At 41.0% G+C, this 20,559-nt stretch overlaps 1 protein-coding gene across 1 annotated transcript in view; it reads left to right on the forward strand.

The window, feature by feature from the left end:
• Window positions 1-20,559, forward strand: part of LTBP1 (latent transforming growth factor beta binding protein 1) — a 366,037-nt gene that overhangs the window by 277,197 nt on the left and 68,281 nt on the right. Inside the window, exons 21-25 of the mRNA XM_061626114.1 lie at window positions 863-985; window positions 1,956-2,078; window positions 2,629-2,754; window positions 7,542-7,667; window positions 15,547-15,690. Of these exons, the coding sequence (XP_061482098.1) occupies window positions 863-985; window positions 1,956-2,078; window positions 2,629-2,754; window positions 7,542-7,667; window positions 15,547-15,690 (642 nt within the window). The remainder of the gene's footprint in view (window positions 1-862; window positions 986-1,955; window positions 2,079-2,628; window positions 2,755-7,541; window positions 7,668-15,546; window positions 15,691-20,559) is intronic.

A 20,559-nucleotide genomic window follows, 5' to 3' on the forward strand; every position in this document is an offset into this window, starting at 1 on the left:
GAGCCCTAAAGAGGGCAATAAAGTGTGAAAGGAGAATGGAAGGCCAGCATAGGTCAGAGTACAAACTGGTGAAATGTAGCCATTTTGTGATGTATAAACCATGGGCTGTCATTGAACTGTGGGCTTCTCTCAAGTTTGTCACACATCCCAAATTTAACTCTGACTTCTGTCTATATCTCATGTTGCACTCCTGACTGGTACCCATTGAAAATTAATTTCAAAGGCATTGACTATTCTCAGTGAAAGTCTACCTCAAAGGAAATTTAGTCTTTAGGAGGAGTGATAGGCAGTTTGAGGCTAGTTTGATATGGCACTTTAAGGATTAGGGTTTTCAGTTCTAATCATAGGCTGTTCTGGATGAATAATTCACTATGAACTCACACCAGACTGTCCTGCTTGTTGAGTCACCAGCACCATCCTACATGTGTGTGTGTTTTGTTGTAAATTTGAAATGAGTTTTCCTGCTGAAATCCAGATGTTGGCATGGGCTTTAAGGGCCTCCTTAAATCGTGGGAATGGGAAAGATTGCAAGCTCTGAATGAACAGCAACTGGATACCATTGGAGTCAGTCTGGATTAAAAATCACAAAGCCATTATGCTTCATTAAGGCTTCCAGTTCCAAGAGGCCATTCTTCCCACTGGGATCTTGGCATTACTAAGAACTGTGCAATTAAAACCAGAGATGACAATTTACCCTGGAAAAAGAGTAGCATCCTAGAATCTGAGAATTTGCTAATAATCCACACACAAGGGTTCAGACTTAATTTTGATCCAGTAAGCTAGGTCTTAATGGACTCTGCAAATGCAAACTTTTGTGTCAGATGTTGTTTTCCAAAGTTAAATATTGGCCTATCATTTGCAGATATAGACGAATGTGAACAGCAGCAGCTCTGCACAGATGGACAATGCAGAAACATAGTTGGATCCTACAGATGTATTTGTGCCCAAGGCTACCAATTGTCACCTACAAGAGACCATTGTGAAGGTAAGTATAGTTTCCGCTGTCAAATTATAAAACAATAAACATCTTAAAAAACACATCTTAAAAAAACTTTAAAAACAAGACATCTTTAAAAACATTTTAAAACCCAATTCCAATATAGATGCAGACTGGGATAAAGATATCTACTTAAATGGCTTGTTGAAAGAGGAAGGTCTTCAGTGGGACAACAGAGACAGTGCCTGACTAATATTTAAGAGGAGGGAATTCCCAAGGGTAGGTGCCATAACACTAAAGGCCCAATTACCATGTTGTGTGGAATGGACCTCTTGATGAGATGATATCTGCAGGAGGCCCTCACCTGCAAAGTGCAGCGATCGACTGGGTATATAGGGAGAGACACAATCTTTCAAGCTGTATAGGGCTTTATACACCAAAGCCAGCACCTTGAACTTAGCCCAGTAGCTAAGTGGCAGCCAGTGCAATTCTTTCAGCAGCAGACTAAGATGTTGGCAATATCCTGCCCCAGTCTGCATCTCTGCTAGAATTGCTTTTTAAGATGTTTTAAAAGGTTTTTTTAAGTTGTTTTTAAGATGTTTTGTTTCAAAATGTTTTTAAAGATGTTTTAATATCTTTTAAAGTGTTTTGTTTTTAAGATGATGTAAAGTGCTTTTAGTGTTTTGGTTTGCCACCCTGGGTGGAACAGCAGGCTATAAATTAAATAAATACTGTAAGTAAATATTTTCATTCTTAACTGCTTCCTCGTCCCTTACTGTGTTCCATACCTTTGAGATGTTACCAGTACATTATTTGATTTAAATGATCAATGCTCCCTATCCTGTGCCCATGGCAGAAATTTCAACAGCATATTAATAACCTGTTGCTTTTTTTACTAGCCATAAAACGTCTCCTTACCTGACCAACATTATCTCTCTCGCTCTTATTGGAAACTTTGCTATGCCATTGTTAGTTTAATCTCTTCTAAAATGTTCTATTTGCTGTTGGATTCATTCAGATATTAATGAATGCCAAGAAGACAATGCTGTATGCCATGGAGGGAACTGCATTAATACTAAAGGTTCTTATGAGTGCACTTGCCCAGAAGGCTTCCAGCTACTATCCTCCAGGGGTTGTCAAGGTACAATCTGGCTATAGAAATTTTATAATATCACAGTGAGCTAGAAGAATAAGAAATACGCTCTTATACCTTTTTAATGTCTGCATTTCCAGGAAATGTTCACACCGAATGGCTTCTCACTTGTGCTTCATCTTCCTGGCATTCAGTTATTAAAGTCATATGAGCTTCCTTTAAATCAAGAGTTGAAAACCTTACCGTTAGCATGATTATAAGTTCTTGCATGCTCTCTGTATTGATATCTGTAGTTCACTATTGACTATACAGATAGACGTAATGATTCTCATTCATGGTATGAGGTGTAAGATATGTAGCCTCAAGGCTTCTGTACTAAGGAAGGAGAATTTTAGGATGGGCATGGGGAATCTGATTCTCTTGATTGATTGACTTATGTTATCCTCATTTGAATAAATTTTTTGAGAACAAATCAATCTTTAATGCAGGTTAGAGTTCTCTTATTCAATAGCCTAACTTTCTGTGATACACACACACACACTCACAACCTCCAAGTAAAAGTATGCATCTTTGATCACTGTTTCTCTGCCCTTTGCAGATATCAATGAATGTGCAGAAACCAATCTCTGTTTACCTCATGGGGAATGTTTAAATACTGAGGGCTCTTTCCACTGCATTTGTGAGCAGGGTTTTACTGTTTCCATAGACAGCCAAACATGCGAAGGTAAGATGGGCTAAATGGAAAAACAAGGAATTTAAATCTGTTACAATGTAAGACCAGATGATAACTGGGAACAAACTTAGGGACACAGGAAGTTGCTTTATACCAAGACAGACTGTTGGTCCATCTGGCTCAGTATTGTCTGCACCAGAGGTTTCTAAACAGTGGTCCATGAATTTCATTCAGATGGTCGGCAACATGTCTATGGATTAGTGGCTGAAGATGGGATGCAAATCCATTGTATTGAATATTCATACTGATTTTTAATTGTATTTTCTTGCTTTTTTGTTTTTTAAATTGTATTTTATTGTATTACAGTTTGAATTCTGTGAAATTGCAATGGTTATAACAGGCAGAAAAATCATTAAATGGTCCGCTAAACTGTCAGCAATTGTCAATCGACCCTTGGGAAAAAGAGTTTGGGAACCACTGGCCTACACTGACTGGTAGCAGCTCTCCTAGATTTCAGACAGGAGACTTTTCTAGCCCTACCTGGAGATGCCAGGGATTGAACCTGTGATCTTCAACATACGAAGCAGTTACTCTGCAACTGAGCTATAGCCCTTCCCATTGACTGAATGTGGTTGACAATACTTAAAGCATAACCAAATCAAGTCATGTAAATATGAAGATATTCAATTAGTTTGCTCCAAGTGTAGAGTTGTCAGCATTTTTTGCATGTTACATAAGAAAGCATATGGACAAATTATTTACTGAACTGAGAATCTTGCATTTTAAGCTCTTGGGTTGTAAGTGTTTCCGCTCCACATTCATTATTTCAAGATTCTAAAGATTTTTTGCAACATCATTCCCAGTAGTGAAAATTGTATATCAGTAAGCAGCTCAAAGAAGCAGCCCTTTCTATTGTGAAGAATTAGAGCTAGCATTGTGGTTTGGGTGCAATTGTGTTTGTGTTGCCTTTGCTCAATCCTAAGAGTCTCTCTTAATGAGTAGTGGTCAGCATGAGGAATGACACTCTGAACACACAGATTATGGATTATTGGTACTCCTATTTAGAGTTGTTGTTGTGATTACCTGAAAATACAACATCTGGAATTCTCAATCTAACTTGTTTGTAAAACATTGACTTCATAGTTGCAAATAAAAAGATTTGCAACTGGAAACAGGAGACTGTAGATAAGAGCCCATATAAATGAAAATTCCTTCATACAATAATATCCTTCCACATAGCCTTGGAGTTCTTCTGTACGGAAGAGCACTCAGTCCTGTGAACCTGCAGCTACAGTCTGAACTGGTACAGCCGAGATATTGCTTTGCTGTCTCATTGGGCCAATTTGGATGTCACAATAAACCATGATTCATTGTGATGGGAATGAACTACAATGATACTCAGGCTCATGCACCCCCTCCCCTCTCCTTCTCCATCATGGCTGTTGAGGAGGAGATTGGAAGCTTTTGCTCCCATTTTGAATAACTGCATTTTATCATTATGTCCAAACTCTAAACTGCTGTGGTTAATCTTAACTATGGATAGTTGAAAGAAGCCAGTTTCATAAACTGTGGTTTGAATTGGCCTTTTAAAAACAAACATAGTTAAGATTGATCATAGTTTGTTGGGTTTAAACTACACAACAAGAGAAGAGAGCCTCTCTGGGCTCATTCCCATCATAATAAACCATGGTTTATCATGATGTCTAACGCACCTCAGTTAGAAATTAGCCTTAGCAATATTGCCTGTTTCATCATTTGTCATGGGCTTTTAATGTACAATCCATCTTTTTTTTCTGCACTTTTTCTGCTATTTTATCTGGGCACAAGTTGTTCCATGCTTGCTTTCCATGTGAGAAGTTTCACCAAAGGTGGGCAACATGTTCCCTCTGTAATACAAGTCTTTGTTGCCAAAGTTATCTCACAAATGACATACGGCTCCCAGATTAGTGTATACGATAAATACACACCATACGAAGTGATCCAAACCAAATTCCTGAGGATGATTTTGGGCATTCCATCCTGCGTCCCTAATGCCTACCTTCGCCTGGAAACTGGGCTTCCCTTGATAGAGGCCCGTATATGGACACTTAAGTTTAAGTACTGGTTAAAACTCCTGTTTCTACCTGTGGATCTGGCCCCTCTTGTCCTGTCAGACGTCTTCCAGTTGAGGTGGAAGAAAACTTTAACTATGAAACTTTCCAGTGTAGGATTTTTGGCTACTGCTGTGCTTTTGTTAGGCCATACCAAGGCGCTGGAGGCAATCTCTCAACGAATCCTCGACGCTGAACTCCAAAATCATCGTTCTTGACCAGTGCCCAATTTTGGAGTTATACCTTGCCCTGGACCCTTTACCCCTGCGTGTTACCTTGCTTCCCTTCCTACCCCGAGGCTCCGGAAAGCATTCACGATGGCCAAGTTTAATGTACTACCCTCGGCCCTTTTAGATGGCAGATTTCAAAAAATCCCCGCCTTTTTAGATGGCAGATTTCAAAAAATCCCCTATGCTGAGCGACTATGCCCCTGTGGAGTGGGTGCCATAGAGACTGTGGGACATGTTCTATTGGACTGTGCTTTTTATAATGATCTCCAACACACGTTGATCACCCCGATCATGCAAAGTCTCCCAGGCAGGGACGCTGCTTTCCATGTTAGATATATTTTATCTGACCAAATTTCGCAGGTCACAATTAAGGTAGCGAGATTTTGTGCTGCTGCTGTTTCACTCCGAAGAGCACAATTAACTCAACTGCCAATACAGACCTGAGTTTGGGTTTTTAGTGATTATTTTTATACAAAAATTGTGTGTCCTGTCATAATTATCTGTTTTATGATTATTTGACCCTGAGTGTATTTTGTCTGGTCTTTGACCGTAATAAACTACTACTACTACTACTACTACTACTACTACTACTACTACTACTACTACCACTACCACTACATGTGAGAAGTTGAGCAGTTTTTGGTATTGACTGAAGTCATGTTCATATATTTTATGCATTTGTCCAAAACCACATAAGTCAATAGAAGCAATTCTGCATTATACTTAAGAGGGCTACAGCCAAAAAATATGGAATTTGTGTGAATGAAAGGGTGGAAAGGAGTGAAAAATAGTTTCTGATCTTTTTTAATTACATATGCAGAATGTTTGGCCATTCCTAAATGACCCACATTATTGTGTGTCTAAAATATTCCTGCTTAAGAGTCAGATCATTTCCTTACTATTCAGCAAAGCATCCAAGTTGACTGTAACCTCAGTTAGAAATGTATGACACATAAGACTAAAATTATTAAGCTTAAAAAACACATTTTAGTATCTTTATGCACCTGCAGTTCATTTTATGTGGAAAAGGTACCTTCATTTGAATTTTAAAAAATGAGAGATGGACTTAAGTGTAGTAACCCATCCCAGTCATCAAATCCAGTAATAATTTTAACTGTCTCCACAAGGGCCTATATAGAATTTCTTAATCTTTAGTGTTGACAGAAGAGACTCTTTCAGTATCCCAGACAGGACAATAATTTGGATAGATGAACATCTGCACAATATAATTCTTTGAGGAGAAGAATGAGGTCATTCTGGTGTGATTCTGTCTTCCCTTTTGGTGTCCACAGCCATGTCAGCGCCATCTTCTTGTCAACAGTATTAAAGTTAGGGGATGTATGGGAAAGAACAAAGAGCACTTGAAGAACAAGACAAGGCAGTAGAAAAGTGTAGCTCCTGTTCAAAGGTCCTGATGACCTTTTAATTTTCTGTATTAGTCAATGCATGGAAATTCCTGTGCGTTGATCTATAATTTACAATAGTACATAAAGAGATTCATTTTTATGCACAAAAATCTAATCTTGTTTAAGTGCTCCATAGAAGAATTTTTTTTCTGAACATCATGCATTTGTTAAATCTCATTGGTAAAATAAATTTTATGGGAAACAACTTAATATTTCATTTACCCCGCATATTCTGTTAGAAGCTAGGGAAGTGTTATTTTGTTATGAGTATATCTTTCTACAGTGTTCTGTGCTCATTTTCATTTCCTTTTGTTTCCTGTAAATGTAAGAATAATTTTGAAATTTTTGCTTAGTGGCATTAGGCAAACAATATAAATTATTAACTGAGGAACTGCTGAGTTTGCCAATAGTATTTGCTATGACATTTCGACATTAAACTAGTGTGGACAGAATATTGCAGTAAAAATTCATACTCACTTCCAAACAAATGAATATGAGTGGTGAAATAAGGAACTGGCTCTTTGAATAATACTTTACAGACTATTCATTTACAGAATAATACTTTACATATTATTCATCTCACTTTTTAACCTTTCAGCCTACCATTTAAATTAACAATATTAATGGTATCTACATACTTATCATCAGAAATTTGGAATATGCATTTCTTTGTAAGAACAGTACCTAAATGCACATAGAAACCTTTTTAGCAAGAAAATGCATGCTAATAATGGCACAGTTTTCATCTCAGATTTTTTTTTCTGATTTCATGAGATGGGTAAAATTTCCCAGTGTAACATGTTCCCCATTATATTTATTTATTAAATGCAATTGCCTTATATTTGTTAAGTAACCACAATAGTGTAAATATATGACATGCTTTTTTCCTTATACATTATTATTTTGTTTTTGTTAAAAATGTTTGCTTGCTTTTTCTTAGGGTTAAGTAGTTAGTCTCTCTTTGACCTCTTAACCTGTAAGAAAATCAGCACCTAGATAGTTTTTCAGCTGTATCCTGTTTGAAACGTGTAGTCTGTTTATCTTCACATGTCAGCTTTTGAAAATTCGTCTTAGGATTATGTCTGTCTGATATTATTGTATCTTATTTTCAGATGTGGATGAATGTGCCAATAGCACTGTGTGTGGCAGTCATGGCTTCTGTGACAATTCACCCGGATCCTTCCGCTGCCTTTGTTATCAGGGTTATCAGTATCTACACGATGGGAAAGAGTGTGTGGGTGAGTTGTTAGATTTTGATTAACACTTCTTCCCCAAACAACCAGTTGTCAGGGAAAACCTAGAGAATCCATTCCGTTATTTTTATTACATGCAAACCCATTGAAAATGGAATAGGAAATACTATGCAGCCATTTAATAAGAACACATTGTATTGCTTTTATTTATTTTATTTTATTTATTTTTCAAAATGTATATACCCTTGATTGTAGAAAGCAGTTCTACAAACAAGCTAAGCAGTTACAGGCGCAATCCAACTAATATTTGCGCCAGGCTGGGGAGAGTGGGATGTGGCAGACCCCTGGCTAAGCCAGCAGGTTCCCGGCATTTCCAGGGTCCACTGGCAGAAGCCCCTCAACTGCAGTGCCACCAGAGTTCTGCCAGGGTTCTGCCAGGAATGGAGAGCTGGTGGAAGCCTGTGGTAGCCCCGAAAATGGGGCATTCTGGAGATGTGGCAGGGGAGGAGCCATGGGGGGGACTTAGGTGCCATCCAAGTCCCCCTTGGAGTGCTCCCGCAGGACCCCAATCCACAGGAAAATTCCACTGGCAAAAGGGTTAGTGGAGGAAAATAACTGCAGTGGTGGTCTTGGGGAGCACTTACTCTCCAGTAGGGTTATTCTTGGGAGCTGGCTCTTCCCTTCCAGCTCCCAATCACAGCTGCCAACAGAGCCTGCATTCAGCCGGGCTGGCACCTCCAGACCCTCCTCCCATCGGCTTCCCCTTGTTTGTATTGTTCTGCCCAACTGTTAAGACTGAATTGAAACCAAAGATAGGGCAATTATTTCAGTGCAACATCTGTTTAGGCTCTTACTTAAATGACTAGCGCTTTGCTGAACCTACAGGAAATACATTCTGGCATGTGATACTGCCACCTCTTTTGGCAGAGTAGTTGAAAGGATTTCAGAGTCCATTATAGATATTTCTCATTATGAAAAACCTTTGGTAATTTAATGAATGTGTCAATGTTGTTAATTTTGGTAATGATTAATGCATTTCCTAAGTGGTGATCAGATTTTTTTACTCGTTTGTGTATCCCACCCTGTCTATCAAAAAGCACCCAAAGTGTTCACTACATAATAAAACACATAGAACATTTAACCATCTTAACCATTTTGTAATAATTGCAAATTGTTCTTGTTTGAAACATTTACTTGAATAATAAGTAGTGATATTTAATAGAACACTGAAATTAGATACAGATATTCACAATTTGTGCAGCAAGATGTATGAATTTGAAAGTCCAGTTCAGATGTTAGGGCGAGTGGAAGCTGATGAAAAAATTCATGTTCCAGTGATGTAAAGACTATCCATACAATCTATTTGAAGGTACTTTAAAAGCATTAACTGTGTCAAGCAGACCCAAGATTACCTAGTGAAATAAGAAGCGACAGCAGTGATTAAGTAGATTGCATTTAGTTCTCTGCTCTAATATCCGCCATTATCATAAAAATTATGCAACACAAAAAAAATATTCATTTAGCATAATTGATTCAGTTTGCAGAATTTAGCCTTTTTGTGCAGGATTTTTGGCACAGCTTAGCAAGAAGCTATTTCTTCATATTTATTAGTGGATTTGTTGTACATTGAGCATTTGATGGAAAGGCATATAAAATTATCATATAGCTAGATCACACTGCCCAACTTTTGGAGCTCTTCCAAATCAGTATTTTGTGAGTGATTGGTGTTCTTGACCAGAGTGGTCACCTTCAGTCTATACTTTTAAGATTCCTCTGCCACAGTACCAAACTGTGGTCCATGGACCTCCAGTGGAATGTGAGCTTCATTCAGATGGTCTGTGGCATGTCTACATTAAATATTCATATTGATTTTAATTGTATTTTATTGCTTCTTTTATTTCTTATATTACACTTTATTTTAGTCTGAAGTCTATGGAATGCAAATTAAAATACAATTAAATGCAACAAAATAAATTGCATTACTATTGCTACAACAGGCAGAAAAATGGTCCGTCAAGACTATCAGCAATTTTCGAGTGGTCCCTGAGGAAAAAAGTTTGGAAACCACTGTACTAGTTCAGGATGAATGGCACACCTACTGTTGTTCCAAAATTGCAGTGGTCTCTCTAAATTAGAGTTTGACTGAATTACATCACTTTTCACAGGGCTTGGATGGTGGTAGTATTTTTTGCTGCTTTTGTAGAGAGAGCGACGTTGAATACTTTTTTAGAACAAGGGGCTTGCCATAATAATAGGAGGTGGCAGAAGATTCCTGCCAATTACTTTCCTTTAACAATAGTTTGGCACCACTTGAAGTAACGGCAATCAGCAGCCCAGCAGTGTAGCCATATCCTCCTCCAGAACAGCCCAAGGGGAACAACACTAAGTCATGCCCACTATAGCTCAGGCGTCTTTTCCCCCAGTAGTGCCTCTGGGAATGATGATACATCTTGACCCAGCATGATTCCCTTTGGACTATTGTGACATTGCCATGCCACCAGTCTACTGTTTTCAGCTCCAAAGCTGTTGCAAGCATCAGCAAAGCATTTGTCAAAGGAAAGCAACAACAAGGAACCTTCTGCTGCCACCTGTCATAACGATAAGACCCCTGAAAATGATTAAATCTCACCCTCTTCTCTTTTTGCCCTGGAAGGTGCTGAAAAAGTGGAATAATTCAGGTCAGTGGTTCTCTAGATTCAAAACACAGGATGCATCTCATATTTGACAAACTTCCTGTCTTGGCATTATCATCAGTGCTAGTAAACCATAATAAATAAATAAATAATAAACCATAATAATAAATAAACCATAATAGTAGCAGCATCTGGAAGAGCCGTCATTCTCAAAAGGTATTGATGGATGGTCACAACTTGGGAAGTATTAAGGAGAACGTTAATCTTCATTAAATCACCCCAGTAGTGTCCCCCATTAGAAGGAATATTTTGCATCTCCAATGTGGCTCTACAGTATGCAATGATTTCCATGGATGAATACTCATTAAAAAACATTTTTAGCTCACTCACATGGGTTTTCTTGTTAATAATGTCATGCATTGCATTTATCTGAAAATTCAGACTCTGCTTACTGTTAATAAGTATGATGGATAGCCCCTGCAAGAAGGATGCTATTTCATGCCATCCCATAGGCACAAACCTTTATTGCAGAAAATTTGATACATATGGAGAAGCACATGTCTAAACAGATACTCACAGTTTCCTAACAATTTACAGGAAAGCCAGCAGGACATTTCTCTGGGTTTAAAAGAAAACTTGCGTCCTTGGTATAATCTTTAAGCCAAATATAAATACAATTCCCCGGAGGTTCCTGGATGACAGTCATTGGCCTCAGGAATGGTGCCTCACTCTGGGTCAACAGGAAGGGTCCACGTCCGATGACTTCATCCTGGGGGAGGGGCCATCCCGCTCTCTACAGACTGGCCCTGCCTGCTGCAGCGTTCGGTTGGGTCCTGCTGAGCTCCATAAGAGCTCAGCAGTTTCAGTTTTAAAACTTCACCCTTTTATCATTTTTTTCTTTCTCTTTCTTCTTCTGCCCTCCCTTCTGCCCTCCCTTCTTCCCCCCCCACCAGCCGTCTTGAGCTTAGTGTGGGGGCAGGGATTCAGTTAGGCACGTTAGGAGGGAGGCTTTTTGCAGCGGGACGCATCTCTACCTCGCAGAGGCGCGACCGCTACCCGGACAAGTGGTGGCGGCTGCTACTGCACTGATGAGACTTCTCCCCCCACTGCGCATTGAGCGGAGAAGCTCGATTTCTCAGCCGCGGAAGGAAGAGCAGCTTTATCACCCTCCCCAACCCTCGCCATAGGATCAGGTGGGGTCACAATGCATGGAGGTGCCATGGAGGAGGTGGAGCTAGGCTGCCTCTCAGAGGAGCCTGAGGCCTCCAGCCACAGCCTTACTGAGGAGGGGCATGGCCCGGTTTTGGCACCAAACATGTGCAACCAGCAAATGGAGGGGGTGAGTGCTGATTTTTTGCCTTTCCCAGGGGAACAGGAGTCCTCTACATTCCTGCATTGGGTGAAGGGCATAGTGGCCAAGGAAGTACAGGGAATAGGTTCCTTACGGCCCAATACCCCCCCTCGTGAAAAGAAAAAGAGGAAGCCTTCCCAGAAGAGGGCTCAGGCAAAGAGGAGGCGAGCGAGGTCCCCTTATCCAGTTTCCTCCTCCTCTTCCTCCCCCTCCTCCTCCTCCCACCATTCCCCCCTCATCTTCCCAGTCATCCCCAGAGCTGAAGAAGAGCCATGGCAAGGGCCACAAATGCTCTTCTAAGTCTAAACAAAACCAAGGGGAAAAGGATTAGGGAAAGGAGACATAGTGGTGACTGCTTTGGGGTTACTTTGGGGCAGTATTCTTTGGAGGACAGGGAGGAGGGGGAGCTTTCAGAGGAAGATCTGGAAGCCCCACCTTCCAAGGACAGGCTTTTCCAGGCCAAATTTTTTCCACCCTTAGTAGCTAAGGCTAGGTAGATCCTGGAACTCCCTGAAGAAAATGAGAAGAACCTGGAAACATCAACACCAAAAGGTTCCAGATCTGCTTTTCTGGAGGGTCTACCACGAATGGCCAGCCTTCCCTTTCTGGATTCCTTTCATGTTTTGTGGAAGCAGGAATGGGCGAATCCCACAAAACATAAACCGACACACAGGGTTGTCGACAAGCACTACTCCTTCCCAGTCAAAGTGATGGAACAGTTGAGAAACCCAGCTGTGGACCCACCCATCTTATCTTCATCATTGGTCATCCTGTCGGATGGGAGAAGGGGGGCCCAGAGACTCTTGCAACAAGCGTGTGGAAGTGACACTGAGAAGGGACTTTGAAGCAGAGGCAGCTGCATTCCGGGCTTCTGCAGCTACATTGGTGATGGCAAGGGCTTGCATGATCTGGGCAGGGGAGCTCGTGTCCAGAGAGGATGTTCCCAAAGACATTAAGGACGGGCTGAAGAAAATCTCTATAGCATCAGCCTTTCAAGCAGACGCTTCCAGGAATGCCCTGCAGTTCAGTGCTAGAGCAATGGCAGCCAGCACAGTATCATATTGCAACTTCTGGCTACGAAGCTGGGAGGTGGATCCGGGCTCCCAGAGTTGTTTGGCAAGTTACCCCTTTAGCAGGTCCAGGTTATTTGGGAATCCTCTGGATAAGGTGCTGGTGGAAACAAGAGACAAACAGAAAGCCCTCCCGAATGCCAAAAAGGACTACCACAAGTACAGGCAGTGTGGGCAGAAACAAGGTCCAGGAATCCACACAAACATCAGAACTTTACAGCGGCCATCAGTCACCTATTGGTGATACAAGCAATAGAACCTGAGTCAGGAACAGGAAGGGGGTGTATTCTATTTTCTTTCTAGTTTTGAAAAAAAATGGGAGTACCAGAGCAATACTCGATCTCAAGTGGCTCAACGAGAAGGTGGCCTACAAACGCTTCCAGATGGAAATGCTAAAGCAAGCCTTCTTTGGGAACAGCATTCCACAATCTGGGGGCTACCACTGTAAAGACCCATTCTCTCGTTATACCCTCCACATCTCCCTCGGAGGAGGCAGACAGAGAAGAGCCTCATATGATAATTGTAGAGTCTGGGTAGGTTCATATGGGAGGAGGAAGTCATTGAGGTCCCAAGCAACATAAGACTTTATAGGTCAAAATCAGCACTTTGAATTGGGCTTGGAAACCAGGTGGCAATCCCAAATTCTGTATTAGCTGCAGTTTCCAAACTATCTTCAGAAGCAGCCCCACATATAATACATTGCAGTTATCTAACCCAAAGGTTATCAGAGCATATACAACTGAAGCTAAACTATCCCCAGCATTTGGCAAATGTTTCTATTGTTGCATGTGTCCCATCATTTCTCTTCCACCTGTCTGGGTTTATTTTTCTTATAGGCTCTTGTTATATACATAGCCATATATTTCAGTCAAAGACAGAGCCATCTTTTCAAATACCTTCTATTTCTCCTTCAGTTTAGCAGTACATAAAAAAGGATGTGTTGTTGGTTAATTTAACCCATTTGAAAAATACAATAAATCCACTCTCAAAATGAAAATTATCAGGAGCAAGCCTTTGTGAATTACATGAAGCCTATGTGAAGTGCTTTCTTGCTTAGGAATTAGGCTTTGTTACAAAACAAGGATTGCAAGGGAGACATGTTGATGCAATCATAAAGGTTATATTACACCTTTGGATGGCTTTAAGAGAGAATGAGCCTTATCCTGTATGAATTTATCATTGGCTACTAACCTTGATGACTATGCCTCCTTAGTCAGAAGTGTTCTGAGTAACAGTTGCTAGAAACCACAGGAGGGGAGAGAGCTCTTGCACTCAGATCCTGCTTGTGGGCTTCCTATGGGCATCTGGTTGGCCACTGTGAGAACAGGATACTGGCCTCTTCTTATGTTCTTCCACTGAAAATTTAAATTATTTTAACCATCATGACTTGTCCTAAGAAATTCTGGGACTTTGAACATTTTCTGAGGATTCCTCACTTCTCAGTTTGAAATCCCTCATCCCCTCACAGAACAAATGTACAAGGTTCCTTGGAATAAAGTTATAACAATTAAACAGTGTTAAATGCAGACATACCTCCAGCAAACCTTTAAAAATGTATATTCTGTTAACTTTAACAAAATGAAGACATACAGTGTGCCTATTGGATCAGTTAACTGTGCATATATTTGATGGAGGCAAATTGGGAGAAGGGAAGGATAGGTGTTGGCTTGTTATGGCATGACTGGGTTGTCAATCACAGCCATCCAAATCAGTGATAAAATTGGATGATATGCTTTTCCAAAACTACCATGGTGTCATATTTGAAGTACAGTATGAATAATGAAAGTGGATAAACTGTTTGGCAGATCCTTGGACCAGGCACCTGTAGTTTCTGCCTACTTTCACCATTGTTCAAAACATAATGCTAGATAAAATAGTTTAATACTCCCTTGTGAATTTATTGCCCCTTTGATATTATCTTAGCAAAACAGAAAAATTCACAATAGAATTTAGGGGCTATAGCATAAAAGGAAAGCTCATTCTTCCATTTGGTGCTGTACCCTTGTTAAAGTGGCAAGAGTGGATTCTTGATCTGAAATGTTTGAGAAGCAACAGAAAAAAATGAGGACTACTTCACCCCCCTTTTTTTTTTAAATCAGTTTTCCTGCAGTCTGAGGCTTTACAGCTCCCTAGGAAGCACAGGGCCAAACTACATGTTACATTAAACATGAGGTTTGACCTGGAATTTGTGGAGACTGGTCTATTACAGACTGGCCTATGGACACTAGCCACCACTGCCCTGAATGTTTATTTTTTGTTTGTAAATAACAGCCACAGGGCAGTCCAAGATCAAGAATTGGGGGGGGGGAGATACTGAAGACCCACCAACAATCCCAATACTTGTCCCTGTAACCAATTTGCTATTTGCTTCAGAAGAGAAGCTGCCCATTTTCATCAGGACTGTGGCGTGATTTGTTCCCTCTCCCCGCAGGTTCTGTTTGCAGTAAAAAAATTAAACTTAAGACCAAACTATATGCTGAATGTAAAGTATAGTTTTGTCCTCACCTGGCACTACATTTGATGTCTTTGGTCAGCAGGTGAAAGCCATTTTTATTTGCACAGGCTGTCACCTTTTTTCTTCTTTTTTTTTGTCTGTGGGTTGCACTGATTTTGGTCTTTTTTTGCTCTGACACACTTTTTCTGCTCCATCAGCTTTATATATTGCTTGACTGCGTGTTTGATCTTGTTTTCTTTTGTTGGGAGCTACCCAGGGAGTCTTGGCAAACTGAAAGGTGGAATACAAATGTTTTAAATAAATAAATATTCTGTTTTCCAGCTGAGAAAACCAGCACACAAACTACTAGAACAGTTTTTAAAAAACCTGTTAATGAGAAGTGATGTTTGAATCAATATTGTGCTTCATTTTCCAGATGTGAATGAATGTGAAGTGCTGAGTGGAGTATGTGGAGAAGCCCTATGTGAAAATGTAGAAGGCTCCTTCCTGTGTCTGTGTTCTGATGAAAACCAGGAGTATGACCCAATGACCGGACAGTGTCGCTTACGTTCCTCACCAGGTAATGTCCCATTGGCATTGAATGCAGATATTGGACCTCACAAATCAGGTGTAGGGAACCTTTGGTCCTCCAGATGTTGCTGAACTACAACTCCCACCAGCCCCAGCAAGCATGGCCAATGGCCAGGGATGATAGCTACCTATCATAAATGCTCAGTTTGACAAACATAGGAAGGAGCTGATCCTGTAACCAATGGGGAAATTTAAGATTATTTCCTCATATTTTGATACATCCAGTGTATTTTCTTTCATTTTTAAGTGGCCTAAATCCAGCAGAGAATTAGGCTTGCTTAAGTCCATTGCAGTCAGTAGACATGCCTAACTTTGAGTTGGGTTTAAGTCAATGGGGTTAGAGCTTTGAATAATGTTTTTTTGCTATTTTTTAAAAAATAATATAACAATTCTTTGCACAGTTTTTGTAGTTCTGCTTAATGTTAATTGGACAATTGTCAGCATTCACATGTATTATAGCTATTTATCTGTATATTTATTATTTTTTCTGTCTCACCCATTCTTCTGGAAGTTTACAGCATGTTTAAAACTAATACACAAAAACAAGCTTTAAAACTAAAATGATAACCTATAAGAAATATTGCCTGCAAACTTGATGTAGCGGTATGACTTGCTTTAGGAAATAAGACAGGGATGAAACAAAGGTCACCACTGATAGCAACATTCACCTTCACCCCTTTGCCAGGAAGGCAAGGTTGATTTCTGGGTGAAACAAAGGCCAGATACAAATTTGCAAATTTTATTTGATTTCTACAATTTAAGTATTAATTTTACATAGGTTACAATTATTTAATTTAGTGTGGGGGCAGGATCCTAGATGCATACAGAAATGAAGTGCTACTCTTTTCCTACTAAATGAGAAGCTGATGTCACTCATTCCAAAAGATATTTGGTGCCCATTTGAAGAATAGTTTTAACTTGGCACATTTAAAATATAGGTGAAGAATTTGTAGAATGCCAGATGTTCATACTTCTCTTTACCCTACGCAGGAAGACCGAGGGATTTTCTCCTGTTTTGGTTTTACTACGCAAGAAATCATCACATCACTGAACTAATAGGGTCTTGTCATAGTCTGACCATTTGACATCCCTGTTTGAGGGCAAACTTAAAACTAATTGGAAATCAAGTTTTTAAAACTTTAGAAGTAATTTATCAGTTATAAGTTTAATCAGTGGAACATTTATTTTCCTGAATCCCAGAGTAAGAAACCATTCACTGAAACTTAATTTTAAAGTAATTAACCATTTGTTGTTACTGTAATTTAAACTTTATTTTATCAGCTGGAGGCACAAATAACTGCCTTTTTAGGTTATTCCTAGTGGAACTGTATGACTGAATAAAAAGAAAGATTGTGTTCTAGCGACCTACATGGTAGGAATTACTTATATATTTGTATTGTTGATGTTGCCTCAGAACATGAATAACAAGGTCAAGTTTATTTATTTTATTTATTTTATTTATATCCCGCCCTTCCTCCCAGCAGGAGCCCATTAAAGTTGCCTTATTAAAAGGATATAGCTTTTTAAAAAGACCATAGACTCACTGCAACAAAGGCCAATGGGAAGAGAATGGTCCTGCTGATATACACCCCACAGTACAAACCCGAGACACACCCATTTTGCAGGGTTTGCTGGGCTTGGAAGCTGAGCCAACTACACAGCCAATAGCACTGTTAGCCTGCTTAGTGTTGGCCATAGAAGAATAATATCCCCAATTAAAACTTGCCTGCTGTACTGGATTTTCCATCTGCCCTTGGGCATATCAAGAGATATCTCAGTAAGAAGCGCAGTCTCCCACTGAAAAAGGGGATTCAGGCTGCTCAAACAGGCTGTTTCTTAAAGTCTAGTCACCAACTTCACAAAATGTTCCTTATCATTTATCCAGTAGCTATATCGCCCAGTTCCTTGAGGTGGGGCCAGTTGAGATAGGATCTGTCACTTAGAGCAAACTGAGAGCATGCACTACTCAGTTTAAATTCTGCAGCAGCATTTCCACACAGTGATAGTGAAATTCACATCAAAGGACTTAGGCCACAGGATTTCAAGGGCTCAGCATGCCTTAGGAATGTGTCTCTTTGCATCTTGAGTCAGTGCCCATCTTGTTTTATTCTACTTGCAAAGAATGATAGCCCATGTTCAGAACCTGAGATGTAACTTTGATTCCATGATGGCTGTGGTCTGCCTCCCCTACTGGAAGCAGTATGCCTCTGAATGTCAGTTGCATGGAATCACAAGTGGAGAGTGTGCTGTTGTGCTTGGGTCCTGCTTTCGGGCCTGATAGACATCTGGTTGGCCACTATGAGAACAGGATGCTGGACTAGATGAGCTGTTGGTCTGATCCTCCAAGCTCTTCTTATGTTCTTATATTTCACCTACAATCTCTGTAGCCCATCCTTCTACCCTAAAGAAGATACCTTGATCAGATGTACTAACAGTAGCAGCAGTTTGCTATAAAACCTGCCTTACCAAAATATTCGAGGTGGCTTACATCTGTTTAAATGTTCTAGTACAATAGTTGCAATGAAACACTGTAGGGGTGGGGAACCTTTGGCCCTCCAGATGTTGCTGAACTACATTCCTGGCCATTGACCATGCTTGTTGCAGCTAGTGGGAGTTGTAGTTCAGCAACATCTGGAAAGCCAAAGATTCCCTGCATCTGCTATAGCATAATGAATATGCCTGTAGTTGTGAAATTACCAGTGCAGGAATCCCAGTCTTTATATTACTGTCACTGCAGTCAGTCTCTGGAGTTGCAGTTCCCATTACCAAGAGGAAAACAGAACACAACTTATATAATGACCAAGATATACTAACTCCAGCCAGACTAACCTGCCTCATGAGGCAGTCAGTAATGAGTTGCCATATGCTGATGCTCAAATTTATGTGGGTTCTCATTCTGTATGCATTTCTACTCCCTGCCTACTGAATTTTCCCATAGATCTGTAAGGAAAGAATGCTGTTTATCTTGATAGCCTTCTTGTGACCTAATACTTTGCTTGTCAGGCCTTATATTCTTGCAAGTATTACCTTTATGATAACTGGATGTATACTGTACCAGGAAGCTTTTGGGCATCAAAACTGAGCTATGTTCCATCTAACAAGCTGTCATTGTCATCTTCTGTGAAGACATCCAGTTAAAAGCTGTTAGAAACTATTTTGGCATTAAGCAGTATATAAATGAATTAAATAGCATCTGCCAGGAAATTATACTCCAGTGTTATAGCAGGTGAATCAAGCGGGGTATCCACAGCACAGCCTTGTCCCAATTTCTTGGATGAATTTCAGTTGGTACAGTTTGAGGACATTGACAAGGTGCTTGGACAGGTTTGTGCAACACTTCTGTGCTGGATCCTTGCCCTTCTTGGCTAATAAAAGCTAGCAGGGATGGAATAGCTGGCTGGGCCAGGGAAGTGATTAATGCCTCTCTGCGAGAGGGGGTGGTCCCTGGCTGCCTGAAAGAGGCAGTAGTGAGACCACTTCTGAAGAGACCCTCCCTGGACCCAGAAAACCTTAATAACTATAGGCCGGTAGCAAATGTTCCATTCCTGGGCAAGGGCCTTGAACGAGTGGTTGCGGGCCAGCTCCAGACATTCTTGGATGAGACCGATTTCTGGATCCATTTCAGTCGGGTTTCAGGCCTGATTTTGGCACAGAAACAGCCGTGGTCGCCCTGTATGATGACCTTTGTCGGGAGAGAGACAGGGGGAGTGTGACTGTTGATTCTTCTTGATCTCTCAGCAGCTTTTGATACCATCGACCATGGTATCCTTCTGGGAAGACTGGCTGAGTTCTGAGTGGGAGGGACTGCATGGCGGTGATTCCGCTCCTACTTGGCAGGTCTGCTCCAGAAGGTGGTGCTTGGGGAACATTGCTCGGCACCCTGGACTCTCCAGTATGGGGTTCCGCAGGGGTCAGTTCTGTCCCCCATGCTGTTCAACATCTACATGAAACCATTGGGTGCAGTCATCCGGAGCTTTGGAGTGCGTTGCCATCAGTATGCTGATGACACGCAGCTCTATTTCTCCTTTTCACCTTCTTCAGGTGAGGCTGTCAGTGTGCTGAACCGGTGCCTGGCTGCGACAATGGACTGGATGAGGGCTAATAATCTGAGACTCAATCCAGACAAGACTGAGATGCTGCTAGTGGGTGGTTCTTCTGACCGGATGGTGGATGTCCAACCTGTCCTGGATGGGGTTGCACTGCCCCTGAAGGAGCAGGTTCGTAGCTTGGGGGTTCTTCTAGAACTATCTCTGTCACTTGAGGCTCAGGTAGCCTCGGTGGCACGGAGTGCCTTCTACCAACTTCGGTTGGTGGCCCAACTGCACCCCTATCTGGACAGAGATAACCTGGCTTCAGTTGCCCATGCTGTGGTAACCTCCAAGTTAGATTACTGCAATGCGCTCTACGTGGGGCTGCCTTTGAAGACGGTTCAGAAGCTGCAGCTTGTGCAAAATGCAGCGGCCAGATTGGTAACAGGAACCAGACAGTTCAAACATATAAAACCGATTCTGGCCTGCTTGCGTTGGCTGCCTGTATGCTTCCGAGCTCGATTCAAGGTGCTGGTTTTAACCTATAAAGCCTTACACGGTTTAGGACCCCAATACCTGATGGAACACCTCTCCTGACACAAACCCACCTGTATACTACGCTCAACATCCAAGGCCCTCCTCCAGGTTCCTACTCCGAGGAAAGCTGGGAGTCTGGCAACAAGGGAGAGGGCCTTCTCAGTGCCTCTTCTCCCAGACATTTTAGCATGTGTTTTTAAATTGCTTTTTAAAAATGTGTTTTTAAATTTGTATATTTGTCTTTAATGTTTTTAATTGTTGTAAACCGCCCAGAGAGCTTCGGCTATGGGGCG

Source organism: Rhineura floridana, chromosome 4 (assembly GCF_030035675.1).
Source record: "Rhineura floridana isolate rRhiFlo1 chromosome 4, rRhiFlo1.hap2, whole genome shotgun sequence".
In the NCBI taxonomy this organism is placed as follows: Eukaryota; Metazoa; Chordata; class Lepidosauria; order Squamata; family Rhineuridae; genus Rhineura; species Rhineura floridana.